This window comes from Poecile atricapillus, chromosome 6 (assembly GCF_030490865.1).
Source record: "Poecile atricapillus isolate bPoeAtr1 chromosome 6, bPoeAtr1.hap1, whole genome shotgun sequence".
NCBI classification, from domain to species: Eukaryota; Metazoa; Chordata; class Aves; order Passeriformes; family Paridae; genus Poecile; species Poecile atricapillus.
Window position 1 is genome coordinate 18,605,006 of NC_081254.1, and position 21,956 is coordinate 18,626,961.

The following is a 21,956-nucleotide window of genomic DNA, read 5'->3' on the forward strand; positions in this document are numbered from 1 at the left end:
CACAGTCCCTGGGCCAGGCTGTCCCTGACTTCCCTGCCTGGCTGGTTCCTTCTCATCCCTGTGCCCTGCCCCAGGACAGCAACATACAGCTCAGCCCCAGGACCCCATGCTCCCCCCACTAACAAGCTGGACTTTAAGGAAAAGGAGTCGATCTTCCCCAAAACTCCCAATTAAATGGTGAGATCTGACAATGCTCTCACTGCCAGACAAGACATGAAGCTGCAAGATAGAGGCATCTTTCCTTTCTTGTTGTACTTCAGCAGCAACTGGGTTCAATATACACAGGGAACGTGATCTTTCCCATGTCAAGGGTGTTCACAAGGTTTAGACAAAAGCACATTAATAATCAGTTTCCCTTTTCTGCATTTTTGTCAAGCTTGGACACCAAAACCAAGCATCATCTTTGTTTCTTGTCTGTGGGCTGTTTTTGATCAGGGCTGGAATTGGTGGCATCTGCCCTTTGGAAGGTTTCACTGCTGTTCATAATACAAGCACAAATTGGTAAAATCTCCCTTTGGATTCAGTAGATGCATTTACACTGGCATAAAAGTCCTAAGCATCCTAAGGCTTTTTTTCTGATTCTATGCTAAACTATTCAAGTGTAAAACATCTTGATGCTAGTATAGCAAATAAAAGTTGAAAAAGTACATAAAACACAGTTATGCTACTAAAACTTTCCAAGTGTAGACAAAAGTAATCACATGCAACAACTAACAGCTTTGTGGAGCCCTCTAGACTCTAAACATTGTCATATATTGTGTCAACACAGGGCATTTCCAATTTAATTATCAGTTTCATGCACACAAACACACCCTCTTGTGAAAGTACCTAGAGCATTGAAATCTTGTGCTCACTGCCAGCCGTTTTCATTCCATGTTTGCCCTAGCCCACGGCTAGAGTACATGTCTTGCACACATTCCAGGGGATATTTTATTCTTGTTCAAATGCTTACTGTCAGTGGGTTGTTTTATTTATTATATTTGGTAACACAGTCATTTCTGTTGGCCTCAAGCATTTGTTGAACACAGGGGGTAAACCAAGCTTGGAAAGAGCGAGCTTGAGACTCCTCAGGAACTTCAATTTCTGATAGCGTCATACACTTTTGCTTACTACAAATTAGATACTTTTCAGAATGCTTTGAGCTGAAGCTACTTACAAACATCAGTATTATTGCTTTTTCCTTTCTCCAAACTAGTTATTTTTTAAAAAAGAGTCTTCAGATAGTATAGGAGTGTGCTCAGCAGTGTACAAAACAATGGAGCTCAATGGCAGAAAGAGAGTGCAATGGTGTATGGGCAGCAGAGCTGAAGGTGAGAAGCTAATTGTGTCCCCAGAATTCCTTTGGCTCTGCTATTGCAGACATACTAAGACATCTGTAACTACTTTTCTGCTGCTATAATAATTTAAGTCTGCCCACTGCAGCTGGGAGCTGAGAGGGGAGTCCAAGCTGGTTGTATGGGCAGAGCACGGCAGCATGTCACACACTAAGCACACAGCACTAACCACAGCACTCCCTCAGTGGAGGAAACATGGACCTCCTTCCCCAAGGGAACCTACTGCTTTCCTTCTCACCAGCCCAAAGAGTGTGGACAACCTGGCTCTGTCTGCACAGTAAACCACACCCTTTGATTTCCCAGAAAAAGAGGAATAGGTGCTGGGTGCACCCTGAGTGTCTGGAGTGTTTCAAGAAAATCAGATGCAGCCCACAAAAACTCTATCTCACTGCAGTAGGTAGCAAGGGGGGAGCAGTCAAATCCTCCCAGCCTGAGGAGAAAAGATGCCTTTTGGTAGACGACACAAATTTGGGAGCAATTAATAATACAAAAGCAATGTGGTGGGAAAAGGGGCCAGTTAGACACGTTACCTTTAAATTGTGGCTGGTGCCAACCAGCAAACTCCAGTGACTGCTACAGCAAAAAGTGAATTCACCTTAGTTGATACTTGGCCTGAAGTGTGTGTTGCAGAGGCACAGGAGGGCTGGCACCTGCAGAGAAATGGGGCAACTGGACTGATCTCCCCTGACAGCTCCCCTCTCACTCACTTTCTCATGGCATTTGTAGCACCACTCTGTGTTCTCCTTGGGGCCAATGATCCTATGGACAGCTGAAGTCCACGGAATGAGGCCGGTTTAACCGGTGGAGCAGCACATTTTCTCCTGAGGGTGCTCATGTCAGCAGAAGTCTGAATGGGGGAGCAATTCAAGGACTGGTGCTGTCTTAGCAAGCAGAGACCCCGTATAGGTTATGGGGTTGCTTGTTGTAGGGAACTTGTACTCCTTAAACTTAGCCTAGGAGTAATTTCCCACACTTTTCCCAAGACAACACTCCAGTGGGCTCAACCATGCCAGGGTATCCCAGAACACTTCATGGCTGGCTTGTGTGTTTGGAGTTCATTCCAGTAGGGTGACACTGCAAATCTGCCCATGGGAGCTTGTACCCAGGACAGTTCTGAACCATGCTTCTCACCCCCCTTACCCACTGCAGTGCCAGTGACAACCAAGGCAGTTATGCATTATGAACATATAACATGTAATTTAAATAGAGAACAGGAAAAAAACTTGAAAAGAAAAAAACAAAACAAAACAAAAAAACCAACACCAAAAAACAGCAAACCCACTCTACTCTTTTATTCTCTCTCCTCCCCACCCAAAACATTCCAGCCTTCCCTGCCACTAGAGAGGGGAGTTGTTTATTGATATTATGCAAGCACTGATTTTTATTTTTTTTTTCCTTCTCGCCTGTCCTTTTTTTCCCCTCTCTCCCCCTCTCCTCTCCGAGGGTTGCAAAGGTAGTTCAAACCCCTCCAGTCATCTCGGCTTATCAGCCACAGGAGATACATTCCTCTGGGCTGCTCCCTTTATAAGTCACTGCTGGCCGGGCGCCCGCCCGCCGCTCCGCAGCCTCCGCGCCGGCAGCGCTGCCCGCTCCGCGCTGCCCCCGCCATGCCCTAGCCCGGCCTGCCCGCCCGGGGACGCGCAGCAGCTCGGGGAGGGTCGGCAGCGATGGCACCCCCGTGCCCGCGCCCCGCCCGCCCCTGAGGGCAGCTGCTGCCGCCGGGATGTTCAGCTGGCATCGGAGCTTCACCCTGGAAGCGCCCTGGAGAGGTGAGTCGGCCGCCCCGCCGGGGCCAGCCGGCGGCTGCCAACACCTCCCCGGACCCGCGCCCCTTCCACCCCCTTCCTTCCCCTCAGTGGCCGTGCAGACGATCCTTAGGACAAGCCCATCCCGGCCCGCCCTGCTCCCGGGCCCCGGCGGACGGGCACGGCGCCGCTGCCGCCCCGGCCCCATGCTGCGCTCCCTGCTCTCCGGCTGCCTCTGTCCCCTCGCAGGTAAGGCTGCCAGGGGCGCGTCCCCTCTCGCTTCGGCCGCCGGGCCCTCAGCCCCGGGGCCGGCGGCGACAAACACTGCGCTTAAGGAACCGGTTTCATTTCCTCTTAAATGGGCTTGTTTCGCCTTGGTAAGCGCGACAAAGCTCGGGAGAGAGGAGCAGGGGAGGCGGGAGCACTGCGGCTCCGAGCGGTCCGTGCTGCCGCGGGACCGGCGGCCAGCGGAGCAGCTGCTCCCGGCACCGCCTGGGTCCGGGCACCACCGAGAGGCGGCTCGGGGCTGCCCTCCGCCCGGGCAATGGACATCGGCTCGCTTTCTACGCTAGTGCATCCCCAGACAACAGGGATTGTCGCGGGTTCGAAGTGTTTTACTTGCTCCCTCCCGTGCAGATGAGGCGACCGTGGCAGGAAAGGCAGCTATAGTCCTGCAGCTGATCACCTGTAACTTTTTTTTAAGCCTATTGTGCAAACAAATTTTGTGGTCTCAGTATGCCTTTTAGAGGCATAATGGGGCCACTATATTAGTTATTATATATATACCTTAGCCAGAGTTGCAGGCTTTGAGTTCACAAGCAGAATTCTCTTAGCATCCCTGTTTTTACCCCTCAACTTGGCTTGTGGCAGCTGTAAACGTGATCGGCAGGTTCTGTCTCATTGGCATCACTGCTGGTTTGCTTGGCATTCAGGCAGGGTTTGTCGGAGTGTAAATATAGTGTGCAGTGAAACAGTAGGGCGGTAAAAATGTTGCAAACCCAAGTGTTTGGGGTGGTTATACCTCCTGGGGTCCTGGCTTTCCATCCTTATGCCAAACTCCTGCCTCCTTGGAGTGCTGCAGCAATTGTTCCCATGGAGTCATCAGAGCCGCCACATTCTTGGGCATCCACTCAGGTACTCTCTGCTTGAATTGTGCTTCCCAGCTGTCCTGGTCTGGGGCAGCTACTTAGAGCTCAGTGTGAGCTGGAGCCTCTGTGAGGTGCCTGTTAAACGCTGTTGCCAGCAGGACTGCTGAAGCGCGTTGCTCAGCCCTGGCTCAGTCTGGAATCTGCTACCCAGTGACACAAAGGGCTCTAGAGCAGTGCTGCTGTGAGAACATGCCAGCATCCCCATAAGATGTGGAGGGTGTTTGAGGAGTGTTTTACAGTGTGGTGGAAACCACTCCTTTTTGCCCTGGATATAATTTGACCATAAACTTGTTTCCTCCATGATACATAGCGCAAACCTGCTGGCAGGGTTAGGGGGTGAAAGGAAGCTTGCTCTTCCATATGGAGGTGTCCCTCACCACCCAGACACAGCAATATTGTTAATGAGGTTAATGAGGTAGGTGAAAGCTTTGGTGGGGGAGCAGTCATCCTACAGAGCACTGAGGGATCAAAAAGAGGCTCAGCTAGAATTTATCCAAATAAGAAGCAGCAATAGCACTCTCCAATCATCTCAGTTAGAAAAAGGCATCAAATATTATGCGTGTCCTGACTTGGATGCCATCTCTATTCAGAAATAGCATTCTTGGCTCTTGCCAACTATAAAAGATTTCAGACACGCCAGGGTATGGTTACACCTGTCCAATGCTACCTTGTTTGAGCAGGAGCAGCTCTTCAGGGTTTTACTAAGGGACAGCAATGACTGCTCATGAAGAATGGGTTAACAGTGACCTTTCTAATACAATTCTCGAGTTCCTTTGGCTTCAGTTGAAGCACTGGTGTCTAAATGGCCTTGGTCTTTGGGGCTATTGAACAGTTGTTTATCCAAGCTTATTATAGGCAATAAAACCTGAAATACTACATACCTGTCATCCCTGGGGGGCACGTTCCATCCTTGCAAAGGGCCTCCTGGCTCCTAGTTAATTTCTGGCTGAATAATCCTCTGTGATATGAGGCAGCCTGCAGATCAGATGTACAAGGAAAAGATCTAAATTAGACAGTTTTTGCCAATGTGTGATATATTTGTTTCTATTGTTTTCAATTTCTGCTCAGACATCTCACTGAGTTGTGTGCTTAATAATCTTTTGCTGTTATACAGGGCTGCTCATGAAAGCACTGTTTCCTTTATTTAAGGTTTTGAACCTTTCTCTTGGAGGAACACATGGGAATTTCCAAGGAGAAGGATTTGCAGGTTTTTAGCGGCAGCTGTCATCTCCCTGATAAAAATCTCACAAATAAGCCTCATAGGTGATTGTAGGGCCTGAACCTCTTCCCTCCCCCAGCCCCCAGGACGGGTTATACCGCAGAGTAGGGAGAATTTGGGCACTGATCCTTGCGCACCAAAATTATCCTTGGCAAGGGTTTTCCCACTGGTCCAGAGATACAAAGAAATAAGTTGCAGTATAAATGCAGAAATGAATGGGAACAGCGCTTTAGCTGGTGCTGTTGCTCAGGGTCAGGTGTTGATCCAAAAGCTGGGGACTGCCAGCCTACACAAGTAACTCATAAACCAGGTGGTCTGAGGGGACCTGCTGTGCCCCGGGACTTTCTGCCAGAGGTCACTAATCTATCAGACCTGTCGTTTGGTTTCAAAAACTTCACAGGTCACTTAGAATGGATTAGGAGCAAGCTGTAAAAGTGTCAAGTGGCCTCTCTACTTGGAAATCCATTTCCTCTTTAGCTCTCCCAACTATATCTGTCAGTAAACAATCAATCAATCAATCTCCCTCTCATTCCTCCTCAAATGCTTGAAAAGAGCTATAATTATCGCCTCTTTTCTAAAACATAGGTACTAAAGCAATTAATGTCTCCTCAGTCGGAGTCCTTGAACCCAGTTATCTTTCTCTCGGCATCTACTTTATACGGATTTATCATTACTAAGCTGCACCTGTGGGGACCCATAACATTTCTGGCCACATTATATTACCAAACTACGATCCTAAGGAACTTCACACACTTAACTAACATTGAGACTAGAGACCACCTTGGAGCCAAGAGATCTAAGTACTTTGTGTTTTTTCTTCAAGGACTATCTGAAATCTCAGCTTTGTCATAACTATTCCTTTGCATGCAACATTTTGAGCAAATCAAATTGTATATGTATGTTCATGAAATCCACGTGCATTTCACTTCTCTAGCTGGATAAATTGAAGTTTAGAGAATCGGGTCTATCGTGCAAATACTGTTATGACATGGGAGCATGTTCCCCTGCAAATGTGAATTTTTCAGTAACAATTGCAGTAAAATATCCCAAAATAACAAGCAAACCAGGTTAAATAAAACAACAAAAACCACGACCTTTCCTCTGACAGTGATTTTCAAGCCTTCACAAGTTTCTGCTGTTGTAGGTAGAAGTTGTAACTGGTGCACTGAAAACCACAGACCCTGCGAGGAGCTTTCTGTATAAAATTTTCAGCTCACGATTATCCTCATAATTTAGAAGAAGCCTTGCTCAGACTGGGCAACCCAACTTCCAGCAGCACACTCAGCATGCTGCTTGAAAAGCATTGGGGAAGGCAGATAGTTTGCAGACTTTTGGTGCCAAGTAGCGCCTCTGCCACTGCCAGGATTGGGATCAAGAGCCCAGTGAAGCACCAGGTAGCCGAGAGATCCCCACCCCCTGGAAATCCATGGCAAAGCTGTGTGGAGGTAGATTTTTCTCACAGAGGTTCATCTGGTAGTGGTTACTCGTTTATTGGTTTGGGGACATTTTTTGTTTGTTGGGTTAGTTGGGAGTTTTTGGAAGCGTAAGAGTAATTGAATTTCTGTGAGCAGTGAGGTGCTGTCCATGCCAAGCCTGCCGGAGCCCAGAGGCTGTGCTGGGGACAGCTCTTTGCCAGCCGGGGAGGTGACACGGCTCCTGCACGCCCTGCCGTGCGTGGGGGCTGCTGAGGAGGTGCCAGCCCCACCCTTCAGCGAGCACGGGGGAAAAGTCATCAGCAAAAAATGCCTATTGTTTCAGAAAGGAAGTGACCCCTTCTCTCTTAAATGCTGGGAAATTGAGACCTCATCATTGATGAGAAAAAAACCCACCTCTTCGAAATGAAAGGGAAATACCACCTGAGCCGTTCTGCCAGCAGTGCTAGAGAATGTGGCACAGTGACAAAACTAAGGGAGTCTTTTTGTAAGGGAAGGAAGGAAGGAAAATGAAGGAATGCAAGGACTGAATGGGAGAGGCAGCCTTTCATTTCTAGGTCATGAGTTTGACTCCAGTGCACTAGTCACTGCTATCTAATGACTCAAAAGGTGACAATCATCTCTTATTCTGTTACTTGGAGGCCACAGCCCCACCACAGAACCAATCCTGCACGGCAGGGTTTAATCCTTGGCACAGCTGGAGCCAGGGAGGAGTTACTGTGCAGGCTGTGTCCTCTACAGGATGCTGAAAAACCTTTTCTGGCACTTTGCACATGCACCTTACTTCTGTACTTCAGGCTAAATAGATTGGTAGGAGTGCTGTGGTTTGACATTGGTTTTCCTTCGCAGGGTAGCTGTGCAGAGTCCCTGCTACTCCAGCAATCCAAGTCATTGGTGATGCCCTTTATTTTTGGTGGCACAGTAAAGTTGGAAAGTACTGGCCTTATGAACTGCAGTGTGTAGGACGTTGCATGTCTTGTGGCATGTGTGGTACACAGTGGCAGGGAAAGGAATAGAATCTCTGAATATCTCTGGGCTTTTCTCACAAGCCTGCCAGCACCACCCACTGTGGATGGGCTTGCTGTGCTCATGGACCTTGCAGCAGTTCTAGAGACAAGCAGAAGGCTGCCATGGCTCTAGCTCTGCTATCCTGTTTAAGACAGTGGCAGATGAAGACAAGCAAAGCTTTGGCTCCAGTTGTGCCATGCTTAACAGAGATTCTCCCCATGCCAAGTAGCCTAAAAATCAGGATGAACATTTTGGGAAGACAGGTGGGCAGAGACTAGAAGGGAAGACAGCAGCAGAGAGCAGAGCTGGTATGGTATGGCTCTCTACTGCCAGTAGCAGCACTCACTCCACTGCCAGCCTGGCCTCTTCCTGTCCACCAATGCTTCTATTAGTTGCATACATCAGAAAAACATGTGCTATGGTACTCAAGTTAGTGCATCAGAGGCCACAGACCCTCTCAGGGATGAAGCAGAGTTTAACAGGTCTTGCACTGGAGGAATTACCAGTGAAACACAGCTTTGAGCCAGAGGCATAGGTGAAAAAAGAAAAAAAAATCAGACATGGGTTTCAGCTTTGGAGCATGAGGATTTGGATATAGACTTTAGCTTGGTTTACTAGAAAGGTGGGAGCTTTTGCAGGAATTGGGCTTGAGCAGGATTGGAAATGCAGGGGAGTTTTTCCTGGGCAGTTGTTTGAGTTCATCTTGTGCATCCATCTTACATGGGATAAAGAAATTGCTTGAAAATAATTTTATGTTTAGGTATCTGCCCTCTTTCTCCTGGTCAGAGATCTCTGTACTAATACACCAGGCTGAGTCCTGACAGCTGCTAGTTATGTGCAACTGGAAAAATAACTTGGACTTAAAAGTCCCAAGAAAGGGAAGCCTTGGGACAGGAGCTGATGGGAGGGTATTTACCTCTGAAAGATTGAAGTTTCTCTATTAGGCTATGCTAACTGCACCATAGAAATATCCTAGAAAGCAATCCAAACATGATGTAAAATTCTAGAGACCTAGATGGGACGCATCATTCCTTTCACTCCCTACCAATTGTCCTCAGGTATTAGGTAATCCGCTGTCACCACCTCCTTGTGAGTTGGGAAGCAGTCTGATTCTCCAGCTTTACAGACACAGGAAACCAGCTTCCCAAGGCTGCACATGATCACTTACCACCAGTTACAGGCATATATTTCAATCCAGAGAGCCTTCTATATCTCTAGGGTGATTAAAGAGCCATATAACTCTTTGAAAGGGCTACTAGGCAAGTAGCACGAGCTACCCTGGGCCAATGTTTGGCCTGGGCACACATGCTGAAGATGCCTCAGGAGCCTGTACTGATTCCGAAGCACACACACAAAACTCCACTCATTCCCTGGCTGCCACACCAGCGTATCAGCCAGCTTCCTAAAAGCTACAGCATTTGCTATCTTACCCCCACCACAGAGCATTGTGGAAAACCAGTCCAGGGGAAAAGAAACAAAACAAAACAAAAAACAAACAAACAAAAAAACCCACCAAAAGCAACCAACCAACCAAACAAAAAATCTTGGCTAAATTCCCAGGAACAGCAGTGTCAAACCTGGCTGGCCTCCAGCACAAGTAAATACATCTTACTATTGTTAATGCCACCATTCAGCTCTCTAAAGTTCTTTACACCTCCTTTCAGAAGCCCCTGTGCAGGATTGTTTGCAACCATGCCCCTGCAGCACACTCCCTCCAGTACCAGGCAGGAGTTATCTCCCTTCCTTGCTTTACTCAGGGCCCCTGGTATTGCTGAACAAAGCACTTACAGGCCAAGCCCTCAGCCAAAATTAGCTGACACGGTTCTGTTAAGGGCCCTGGAAATGAGTTAATTTATAGCAGCTAAGGGTCTGAGTCGATTCCCCCCCCCCCCCAATTGCCCAGATGAGCTTTAATTGCACCATTTTGGTGTTTGTTAGCAACATGCTTGAAAGAGCTGAGTGTTTTTGTATGCCTCTTTCGAGATCTGTAGCAGGAACAATCTGCTTGTTGGAAGCCCCATGGTTTAGATTCTATAATCCAGTTAAAAGAGAGGAAGAAGGGAGACTGTTTTGTCACTCACTGTTTTGTCAGTGAGGTGCAGCAAGAATAACTTGAGTTTCAGGTCACTGCCTTAATCATTGGAGATCTCTCTGTTGTAGCACAGATGACCTCACTGACCACAGGAAAGTATTATTGAATGAATGAGGATGAGGTGCCTAAGTGTGTTGCAAAATCCTGTTATCCTTTGCCATTATTTTGATCCTGTGGTAGAGGGATGATAACATTTTGCCTTGTCACAGGTTGTTGGAAGAATAAATCAGAAATGCTCAAACACTGTGGTTTGCAGGACCTGACAGTGCTGAGAGCAGTGGTTTGCAGCCTAAAAAAGATAAACAATTTTTGTGAAACATGTTGGCCAGCTGGGGTAGTGATGCCATCAGAAGAGCCTGTAAGCCTTTTCATGCAGATATAAGGTTTTGTCTCTGGCTGCCAAGAAGTGCTTGCAGCTGAGCAGGTAGATCCTCCTGACTTGAAATCAAAGTGACTCAGTTGCTCCTCCTCCTTCCAAGACCTGGCACCCAGCTCACTCTTACAGCTGATGTTTTGCTGTACAAGAAGCTACAAACCAGTCACCCTATTCCTTGTCCTCAGTTCAGGGGCGCTCATGCATATCCCAAAAGTGGAAGAATAACAACAGAGCCCAGCACAGGCAGCTCCTGATGTGCTTTCCTGTATTGTATTTTTCTTTTCCCTCACCACAGCAACATCCTGGTGTTATATTGCTGAGGTCTGGCACTGACTGTCCCAAACATGGCTCTTTGCACTGGGAATGCGCCTGTGACTCCTGCTAAGGGAGTCAGTGCAAATCTGTATATAATAAACAAATGTTACATAAGGGTTATTAGCACTACATGCCACAAAAAGCCCATCAGATTATATATCACTGGCTGCCCTTCATGAAAATCCAGTGTAAAATTAAATCAGTGGGTGTGTATGAACAGCAAAGGGCATGTTTCAGTGGTAGCCCAGGAAATTCTCAAGATCAAATGATGGGAATTCAAATAAAGTAGAAAATGATCCATGTAAGAGCTAGCTTGGCCTTAATGAGTAAAAGTCTCCCTTGTCTAAGTACATTGCATGAAGCAAGCTGGAGGAGCTAAAGCTGTAAGATGTTTTTTTCTGAAACGAGGAGCTTTCTGGGTTACCACAAACAAGAACTGCACAGCAGAGCTCTCCCTGATCCTCTGCTGGTGGGGTGGATCCCAGGCTTTCCTGCCTACTTAGGGACATTTCCATTACTGGGGGTGAATTTGTGAAGCTGCTGCTGGTCTGATTCAGGCAAAAAGAGAGAGGAGTGGGAAATGAAGTAGAAAGTAAGACATCCAGAAAAGTGTATGCATTGTAGTCCTCTCAAGCATGCTGGGTTGGGCACTAAGGGAAAAGATACCAGAGAAACCGAAGTTTTGTTCTGCATCAAATCTTGGTTCCAAATCCACAAACACATGCATTTGGAGCTGAGATTTGCAGGTTGCTAAAAGGTAGATGCAGAACTTCCACACTGGCTCTTATACCTTCATAATAAAGAAGTTTCCACTATGAAATATTATATTCAGAAAAACAGTAAGAAAAACCTGGGAGTTTTTGACTCCTGAAGATCAGCCTTTCATCCAGAGACTGTTCTATCACATTACTGTGTAAAATAATTGTGACTTGAAAACAATTCTTCTTTGTCCATGTGCAAAAGCTCTTGAACATGGTTGCCCCCATCTCTTTTGTCTTTACAAATAAGGGAGGAGTTCACTTAAAGATGTTACTTCATTGCTAAAACTATATAGGGAATGAAAAAGATCTACAGTGCTTTTACATTTGATTTTCTTACCAGAACTTGATTTTTGTCACATGTATGTGAGGAGAAAATACTGCAGAGTATAACAGAGTTTGCAAATTGCTTGTTGTAACAAAAAATTCACTTAAGCCTGTAGGAAGACTGATTTAATTTCACTCTTTTTTTGATGCTGGTTCAGAATGCATTTAATCAGAAAAAAAAAAAAAATTGAGCCTTAAATTAATGTTTATCAGGCTAAAAGAACATGTACATCTCTCCATCTATAGGCAGATAATTACAAAAAGTCACCTGCCTACATATGTTGTTTTCTACCTATCTATCAAATCAGAATTCTGCTTTTATGAGCCCCCTGGAGGTCTCTGAGGCTGTGAAACACAAGGCTTTTGTTGCAGCAAAGCCTACAAGAAAGCTCCATAGCTCAAGAAAAACAAATTAGGGCTGTCCCCCTCTACCGCCTTGGTGGAAGCAGTTTTACATTCCACATCCCTCAGGGGATGCCTTAGACCCTGGGTTTTGTAGCCTCCTGTGACCTTCTACTTGTTTTCTTTTCAGCAGGTAAGAAGAGCCCACCAGCTGAGGACAAAGTCGTGTTAACACACATGAAGATACTGAGCAATGAAGGAATTCAAAACCCAGGGTTAATCCCAGAGGCTCCAGCTGACACAGCCTGCACAGAAGAGTCCCAACTTCCCGGTGCCAGTCTCCCACCAGGATGCCTGGCAAGTCCAGATGCAGCAGCCACAGCAGCAGGTCCAGACTATGTGGATGGCCCGGCAAGCACCGACTATGTAGCCACCCTGCCTGACCTCAGTGCCTTCGAGTCCAAGTGCCGGCTTCACAGACTCTCCAAATTTGAATCTGAGGACTCGGGGGTTGAGTTGCCAAGCGGTGCTAATTCTCCATCAACGCCGACGGGCTCAGAGAAGAGCTTTGTGCTTCACAGCAGAGACTCATTTTGTGACTCGGGTGTGCTTAGTACCTCTTCTTCTCCAGAAATTGACCATCAGTTAATGAGAACATGTAAAGAACGTGCCAGAAAAGTTAGCATTCAAGATCCAGAGAGCAAAAAGCAAGCTGATTACTACAGCCAGGAGGCAGATGCTGTGCAGGATCCTACAGCTTCCCTTGAAGATTTCAATGTCCCCCAGGAAGAAAGTCCTGATGAACATTTTGACCAGGGTGACAAGCAGTCTCCAGAAAAGGAACATACCCCAGAGATGGACCTTTCCAGGGAAAGCGTTCTTTCCACCCCAGGTCCCATAGAAGAGCCAAATACAATTGCTGACAGTTTCACAGAGAATTTTGGCAGCATGCAAGACCTTCAGATCCATGAACATCAGCTGAAGAAGTATCCCACAAGTGACAGCCTGGACGAATACATGGATGAATGCTGTAGACTGAGTGAGGTGAGAAACACCTTAACTGAATCTTAAATCTAGGCCTGTCCAAACATCCCAGTCAGTGTTCAAGTCCTGTTTGTCACAAACTGGACACATCTGAGTGGGTGTAGAATATCTCCCTTGAAACTTGTAAGCAGTAAAAAATGGTAATTGTTTTTTATGATTTCTTTTCATACCAGTAAAATTCTGAATTAATTCATAAATATCAGGTCTAGTAAGGATGACAAATGACTCATTGAGGTCTGGTGTTTCTAAAAGCCTTAGATGAAAGTATGGACATGATTCTGGTCTCAAAATGAAGATTATGAAGTTAGTCATCATCCTCTGATACATGGGGTGGGGGTCAGAACATACATTTATTTTCAAGACCAGGTTATTCCTGTCTCTGGAAACATCTGGCTTGCTTTTGGGGCACTGAAATTTGTAAAGAACTTGCCTAAGGGTTAATTAATTTCTGTCTAGGCCTGTTGTGTCCTGTCTCAAATAATGCATGAGCAGGGAGCTAATTAACAAATTCACATTTCTGTTGGGCTGGAGTTGGAGTTGTCATTTTAACTTGCCATCATAGCTATGATGGACCAAACTGCAAAGACTTAATTTCAACAGGTTGTCCCCATCCATACTCCCTCTCTCTCCCCTTGCTGGGTACCCTGTGACATTGACAAGAGGATTAAAAGCCCTTATGTACACCTTCTCCCATGGCAGGTGCTGGTAAGCGCTTCCCCCAGTTCTCTACCTGGAGCCTCATGCTGCTGAAGTGCAGACAGATCACTGCTTTGCCTGTACGCTGCGGTGGGGTCCAGGAGCCAGCAAAGCAAAGATCTCAGTGGGGAGCTGATCCTTGACAGAGACACAGACCAAAGAGCCCCATGAACAAAGGGAAAGGAGGAAGCCAGGCTAGGTGAAGAGGGTCACAAACACACAAAAGCGTCAAATGGTGCTTAGCAGGAATTTTTTTTTGGGGTGTTAATTGTGGTAATAATGATGAATTGGAATTGGAGATGGGTGGGAGGAAGCCAAGTAACAAGTGATGTGTGCTGTGCAAATAATTTAACCCTGACCTTGCTGCCCTGAGCAATCAGACACTGGGCTTCCTCTTCAGCATGCCAAACCCTCTTGAGCAGTGAGGAAGGTCAGAGATGTCCCATTTCTGTAAACATTGCATATCAAGGCAGTACAAGCAACACAACAATCCATCTGAGCAGTGTTTTCCTCCCCCAGAGCTATCTCACACATGGCAGATGTCTATTTTGCACAGATCCCAAACAGACATGTCCATTTGGCAGAGAGCTCAAGAAAGGATGAGAGCAGCAGAATCTGACCATAAGGAAACTTCATAAAAAGTTACCTAAATTCTCTGTTGCACTCTGGAGAGTTTGCAGCCAGATTTGGTCTTGTCTGACAACTCTGTATGCCCGTGAAATTCCTTTAAACCCTTGGTGAAATGGAGCCTCAGTTTCCCAAAGCAAAGCATTTAAATAAACAAGAGAATAAATTAGAAAGAAGCTGAAGAGGAAATGAAGCTCTTGGTGGCTTATCTCCCCTCCTTTTTAATATCCTCACTGGCTGAGTGCTAAAGCTCTGTGCCCTAGAGCACTCTTCTTTGTTTTTTGAGCTGTGTAAATACAGCTGTGACCTAGATGCTGGGGAAGTTTGCCCCTCTTCACAGCACACCTCCAGGCTGCTGTATCTCAAAAGCAGCACTCCTTAAACTGCTGGGATGCCAGGTAGCACCAAAGTTAACTGGGACAAGAAAGCAGCTGCTTTCTTGTGTGCTTCAGAGCACCAGGACTGCCTCTGGCAGATGCAGAGCCTTCTGCCCTCACCAAACTTACACCAGGCTGACCTGTCCTCACTGTCATACAACAGAGATCTGTTCAGAGGTGAGGTCCAGGTGATCATCTGACCGTACAGCTGACAGATGTATCTTGGTTCATCCCATCTGAGGCTCTGCTCCAGGCTTTCTCTGTGGTTTTCCATTTGCCTGTAACCTGTCCAAGACACAAATTGGTACCTAGAAAGCAAACTCTGCTATGGTCTGTTGACTTCTGAGAGACTCAGATACCCCTGGAAATAAATCAGTGTTGTCTGAAAGAAAGCAGGCCATCACAGTATATTCCCACCCTGCTTGGCAAGAACATGGCAAACCAAATTGCCCCATCAAATCAATTCCTGCTGCATTAAGTTAATGTTGATAGAAATGCAAGAGTGCTTACACTGGCTTATAATTAATGGTCAATGTGAGCATTATTTAATTATAGGTAACACCATCTTCCTCAGTTCTGATGATGGTTTTTGGGTACTTTAAAGTAACAGAAGAGCAGTTGAGTTTCCCCAGCCCAGCTGGCTGTGGCAGTGCCAACTGTGCTTACTGGCTCACCACAACCAAACAAGGATTCAGTCTCTGGATGAAGTTGTTCCTTGATACCCTCCTGACCATCCCTCACTGCTGTGGCCACTTCCAAGAGAACAGGAAGGAAAATGCTGAAAAAGAGAGACTGGAAATGACCAAATATTTTGACCATTTGGATTCAGTTGGTGAATGGCTTTAGCTGAAAATATGCATCAAATCATTTCAGTCCGGCATTTTTAGACAAAGCTTTCTGATCTTTTGTTTTGAACTGTTGTTATTTCGAAATTTGCCTACATTTTGAAAGATGAAAGAAAATGGAAGCTGTCAAACATCAAGAGAAAGAACTTTGAAGCCTAAATAAAAGCATTTCCTTTTAAGCTTGAAGTTTGAAGATACAGAGCTTTTGATGCTTTTGCTTTACAAACACTTCCTCACACTCCATAAAGTTTACATTAACCATAGCGCAGCCCATATTCCTAGAAGAAGAAAAGGGATGGGAGCACTGTCATCATTAAATGAAAAAAAAAAAAGAAGTTACTTATACAGTGCTATTTATCCTGGGCCAAAGCAGTCAAAATGTTTCTCTACAGAGTGGTACAGTTCAGGGGAAAGTTAGAGCTACCTGTGATGGTCAGCCCCCTTAGCCTGTGCGTGCCGCTCAGAGGAAACCAGAAGCTATCAGCAAGCACAGCCCCTCCTGGACAGCAGGGTGGAGCCGCCAGAAATACACAACACGATCCCTCTCTTTCCTGTTATTCACAAGCCTTTTGGTGCTGTCAGCTTCCAGTGACAAATGCTTCCCGCTCAGCCTGTGGCGTCACTAATTGGTTGCTCTGAGCCCAGGATGGGAGGTTTGTAGTTACGTTCCCTGTCCGGTGGCACAGTGACCATGCTGCCTGTACCGGCCATGCTCACGTGGCAAGAGCATGCAGTGAGGGATGTATGGCAGGATGGAGCATAGAGCCCAAAACTACCCACAAGAAAAGTGAAGAGCATTGTGTGAAGCGCAGAAACCTAAGGCAATGCAAGATACATCAGTGAGCATTTGTCTGAACGAAGAAAAGCTTCCCCTGCAAACTGCCCGTCATCTTCAGCTCCTGCTGCCAGGTCCAGGACAGTTCTCCATTGAGCCCAGCTGTAGAAAAGCACATCACATGCATGCAAGCAACAGATAATGGCTGAAATGAGGCTGGACAAAGTGCTGACCAGATGATCAGGCATTTTGATTATATGCAAGTTGGACAAGAGACTTGAAAGCAACTCTCATTCTTGCAGATCCCCCTGAACTTCAAATCGTCGTAGTGATAAGACACTGTAGTGAGCACAATGTTCCCCTGAGACAAGAGGACAGGCTCCCATCTCTGTGAGCTGGGTAGCCACAGAGGAAAAGATGTGATTTACATCAGTCAAAATATTGACCAGAGGGCTCTAGATAAGCCAAAGTTCCCAGTGCAGATGCTGATCCTGTATTTTTAAGCTTCCTAAGAAATCTGTGGGCCAGCACAACTGTCATGGTTTATTGCCCGGGACACACATACTGAAAACCTGTGCCCAGAACTTAGTCAGGTGAGCACTGACAAGGGCAGAGATCCCTCTTTGGTTATACAGGTGTACAGTCAATGTAGTGCACCTTAAGTGCTCCTCAGGGTCAAAAAAGGGTAACGTGAGTAACTCAGCACAGCATAGCTGGGAGCCTTTAACTCTATTTCTTCCAGATGAGGATCTGGCTCAGTCTTATATCTAAAAGCAAAATCTAGCATGTATTTATACATTACATTCTTACTTTCCCAGAGAAGCTTTAACCATTTGATTCATAAATTGTATCTTTATGGTCCTCCACATCTTTACCTTACAGAAAAGTAGGCAAGATATTTTTCCTTCTTCCTAGGCTTCATCATCTCAAAAATGGGCACACAGCTTTTGTTCCAACACTACTTGACAATTACCATGTCGAGAATAGGACAAATTTCAATCATGAAGCTTCAACTGGGAGGACAGAGAGAATGGAAGAAACATCCTGGAAAATGTTTGCAGTTTTCCTGTGGTTGCTGACTCTTCACTACTTGCATAAAACTGTCTCACAGATGCTGAGAGGAAAAGAGTTAGACCATAACGTGACAGACCAGAGTCCTATGCTGCATTTGACATCACCAAAAGATAGCTAGGGGTCTTTAGGTATTTCTAGTTTATGAAAAAAAAAGAAGGGTTCCTATAGAGACCCTCTCTGTGCAATTGTTTTGGGTGCAACCAGCTAAATTACACAAATATTCCCTATAGAACACCTGGCATATCTGAGCAATCCTAATGCTTACCAGCCCTGTGGCAGGTTGAAGCACACTAAAGTTTTTACCATTGCATTCTGACCACAGAGGGGCCTGGCCCTGCAGAAATGTGTGAGCACTGGAGTGTCTACCTAATTTGTGCTTTCTGAAATCACTTCAATAAAATGCATTTTAATTTGTTATAAAATAGCACAAACTGCCCTAAGCAGCCTCTGGAGGCTGGCTGTGTAACAGGGATCTTCAGCATGGCTGAGTCCAACCGTCAGTCTGGTTTAGGTCCTCTACAGGGGTAGATCCACCTTGCCCCGACACCTGAAACAACTACTCTACAGCTTTTCCCTCTCATTTTCTGGGCACCTGTATTTACTCTCAGGAGTTAGAGATTCTCTTTTACTTTTGCTAAAAGCTGGGGTTTTTTTACATGCTCGTCCCAAACACACCTTTGCTTTCCAGTGCCTTTAGCCCTAGACACAGAACACAGAAAACCAGGACAATCTTCTCTCCTCCCCCTGCCCATATTGTCCTACAAACCCAGCAATCACAGACATGAGGCAGGACCGTGCAGCATTAAGCAGAGGACAAATACGGAGGAAAAAGAGGGTCTATAAGTGAAAGCGGTCACAGTCAAATGCTCCATCCTTTTTCTCCAATCTAAGTTAGAGCCAAATGTTTTACTCCATTCTATTCTCCAAGACTTCATCTGTCCTTTGTAGCCTCCCCTTGTGTTTTCACAGCTATAATGGGTTGGATTTGGCTCAGTGTCTCCTTAGGGCAGTACAGGCATGCCAGGAGGCATGCAATAGCATACTGGCAGGAAGGGGAGTTGCTAGATGTGCAAAAAGAGGGTGCAGTGTGGCAGAAAGCCTGTATTTTCAGGGATAATAAGGAACTTCTGACTATCCATTGGAACAGTGTATAAAAAAAGACTGTTCATTTTGGGACAGCTCAAAATGGCCAAATTTTCACAAGCTGATACCCATGTACTTTCTGAAAATTATACTTCTGAAGCTGGGCACCCCAAATCCCTAATTGCTTTTAGATATGTTCATTGTAGTGCTTTTGATTCAACCTTTTCCCACCAGATACCACAGAGGCTTAGTTCTCCCTTGGGGTCTTGTGGCTGTGCCCCTTCCCATTGCACAGCCACAGTAAATACTCAGTTTTATGTCTGAGTAACTTTTATCTAGCCACTGCTTCTTGCAGGCTCTGCCTGAGAGGAAAATAAAAGCCATGAAATGAATGACTGCTTGACTTGGAGTCAACAACCTCTGTCCCAGCTTCAGACACAAAAGCATCTGGATTTAATAATACCTGTTTATAAATAACGTTGTATCATCATTTGTTTAAAGAGAAGTAAATCCTAATGTTGATTATTTTTGAACACACCATGAGCTTTCTGACATAATGAAAAGACAGGAAGAGTCCCAGGGTTGGCATTTCCCCAAAAATGTAGATTGTTGTGGGAAAGGAGACAGAGTAAGCTTCCTGCTTTTGTAGAGGGAACTTATTTTTTGAAGTAAGATAAACTTAGAGCATGGCTTTTGTAAAGATCGAGGCTTATTTTACTCACTGATATCACACACACATCAGCAGGCAGCGCCAAGGTGGAAGTGAGCCCCTGCATGTGTTTGTTAGCAGCACGTTTGACACAGTCTGATCATGGCACAGGGGAGGACACTCGCTGTGCATGGGCAAGCCCTGGCACCAGAAATGGTGAGGTGCAGAGCAGGAGGCTGGGAAGCATCGTTGCTTTTCTTCTGCCATAGGATTATTCTCTGTCTCCAGCACTGCCCTTGGCTGAGCAGCAGTGGGACTCTGGCAGGTCCTGGGTGAAGAGAAATCGGTGGTAGAGGTTATCTTTCCACAGCCAGACAGCAAAGTTGATCCTGCGAACTTTCTTCAGGTATCCCTTCAAGACTGAGAAAGTAGCAGCAGGGATGTAAGCTGAGATCTACTAAAGACTAGTGGAAAGAAGTTCTTTCACTTTGGCAGCTTGATTCACGTACGTTTCTCTCACAGACACACCAATGAGGAGGGCCAGAGTACAGCAGACAAAAGTGCACACCCAAGTTGGTCACAACTCGGCAAATCAATGCAACCTGCAGATATGTGCCTTTGGGTAGGAGCCAAGCCCAGCTTCAGTACACATTAGTGTGACTTGCACTGAGGATTATGGGCTAAGTGAGCCTCACTAGCCCCAGCCATTCACAGCATACAGTAGAACCATATTTGTTTATAAGGCTTCTGTGGCCAGTAAAGGACAAAAATTAGCCTGGGAGGTGGAACTAGAAACAGGCTGTCATGAGGTTTTCCTCTGCATCAGCCTGTGATCAGTCAGAAGAATCCCTCTGACAGTGGAAATTGCTGAGAAATCCAGAAAAGAGCTTCAGCAAGTAATGCTCTAGCACAAATCTGTGGCAAGACCAAAAGCCCTTGCAAGAGGAAGCCTGACTTTATCACAGGACACATAAGGAGTGTGCAGGGCTCTCAGCTGCTAGTAAAAATTGCTCTGTTACTCCATGGTCCAAGATGCATTATCATTGCAGGTGAACCAAAGTAACAGCAAAGCCCTGGGATCTGGTCTGGGATACCTAGAACACATCTGCCAACTGATTGAGAAGATTGGGCAACTTCAGGAGCACAATCTGCGTCTCCAAAAACAAGTGTGCAGCTTGCAGAAGGAGCAGAAGATGAGTCAGATAAAAGAGGTAAGCATAGTATCTTCCATTGAGCAGTAGAGTAACACAAATAAGAAACTCAAGGCCCAAACAGAAAGTCCTGTGTGCAGGAAGATGTCAGTTTTCCATATCCAACACCCACCTGGGCTGGGTACTGTGGTCTTCAGGGAGGTGAAATGGGTTTAGGCTCCTGAGGCTGGGCTTGAGTTTCTGTTCTTACTCAGTTTTGTTTCCCAAATGTGCTTGCTTCTGTTGAGTTAAAAAGCACCCTCCTCACCTTATGCAATGGCCTGCTCTAAGTCAGTAACTTTCTTTTCACAGCTGTAAATTTCCTAAGAACACATCTCTCCTCAACACTTTCAAAACAAAATCTACAGAGCTCCTTAGCAATTGTATTTTGAATTATAAGATCTTTAATTTCCTTCTTGTTTCAAACTGTCAAAATCCCAGAATTTTTCACAGAACAGACACAAGGGGAATGAGATCAGCAATACCATGACCCAGCTCCATGCTTTTTTTTCCCTTCCTGTGCTCCTGAGCTGTCAGATTAAGAATCTCTGACATTAAACCATTTCAGTGTTCCCATTTGTCATTTTAATCAGACAGAGTTAGCTGGAAAATTTGAGTTAAATTTGCAAATAATGTCAGGGTCTTCCTAGCATTTCCATCAGTACTTTTTAATCCCTGCATATTTTATTAAGCTCTACCCCACCTCTTCAGTCATCACACCAGATTTCCATCTTTTTTCCTCCCTTGCCTTTTTGTTTATTTTAACACTCCCCAAAGGAAGAGAAAGGGTTTATCACACTCAGCTATTTCTTCCCAGCTGTGCTGTGGTGAGTCTTTTATTCTGCTGATAGTGTCATTGTTCCCCTGGTGCTGCTCTCCCACCTGCTGGGACTGGATCTGCAGTAGGTGACTGACACCTCCTCAGAGCCAAAGCCAAGTTCTGAGTCAGGTTGCAGAGCAGAGTAGCTTGTCATTTCCATGTACCCATCTCTCACACTCACAGGAATGCAGCCTCCTACATAGAGCCTGGGAATTACTAACACATTTCCTGAAGCTTTACAACTGTGAGTCATTGCTCAAAGTAACTCTTCCAAGCTGCAAACTCATCTGATATACGTGCCCCTTCCCCAGCTCCCACTGAAATGAAAGGCACTGCGCTTTCATTTAAATATTTGAAACTTTGATCTTTTTGGTATTTCTGAAGGTCTCCCAGCAGTGTCTTCTCAGATGCATTTGTCTCATACTGTTCAGTGGAGAACTGGATCATTAGATATAACATTCAGTGCTTGCAGCACAGTCTACAAAACTGGATGCTCTCAGGTATCCTGTGGTGCCTGCATCTCATGTATTTGAGCAGCTCTCCATTATTTTGTTCTTCAGTCATCACCCCTCTGAATAGAAGAGGAACACTGCTACCCCATTTGCCATGAAACTTGAAGATTGCCATCCACAATTTGGAGAGCATCCAAAGACTCCTTTACAAACCATGTTCACTCTCC

General features: G+C 45.8%; 1 protein-coding gene across 1 annotated transcript in view; it reads left to right on the forward strand.

The window, feature by feature from the left end:
* The first annotated feature begins 2,881 nt into the window (after nucleotides 1-2,881).
* LOC131580487 (uncharacterized) overlaps nucleotides 2,882-21,956 on the forward strand; it is a 30,740-nt gene continuing 11,665 nt past the window's right edge. Inside the window, exons 1-3 of the mRNA XM_058841760.1 lie at nucleotides 2,882-3,103; nucleotides 12,288-13,141; nucleotides 20,317-20,478. Coding sequence (XP_058697743.1) covers nucleotides 3,058-3,103; nucleotides 12,288-13,141; nucleotides 20,317-20,478 — 1,062 coding nt within the window. The 5' untranslated portion in view covers nucleotides 2,882-3,057. The remainder of the gene's footprint in view (nucleotides 3,104-12,287; nucleotides 13,142-20,316; nucleotides 20,479-21,956) is intronic.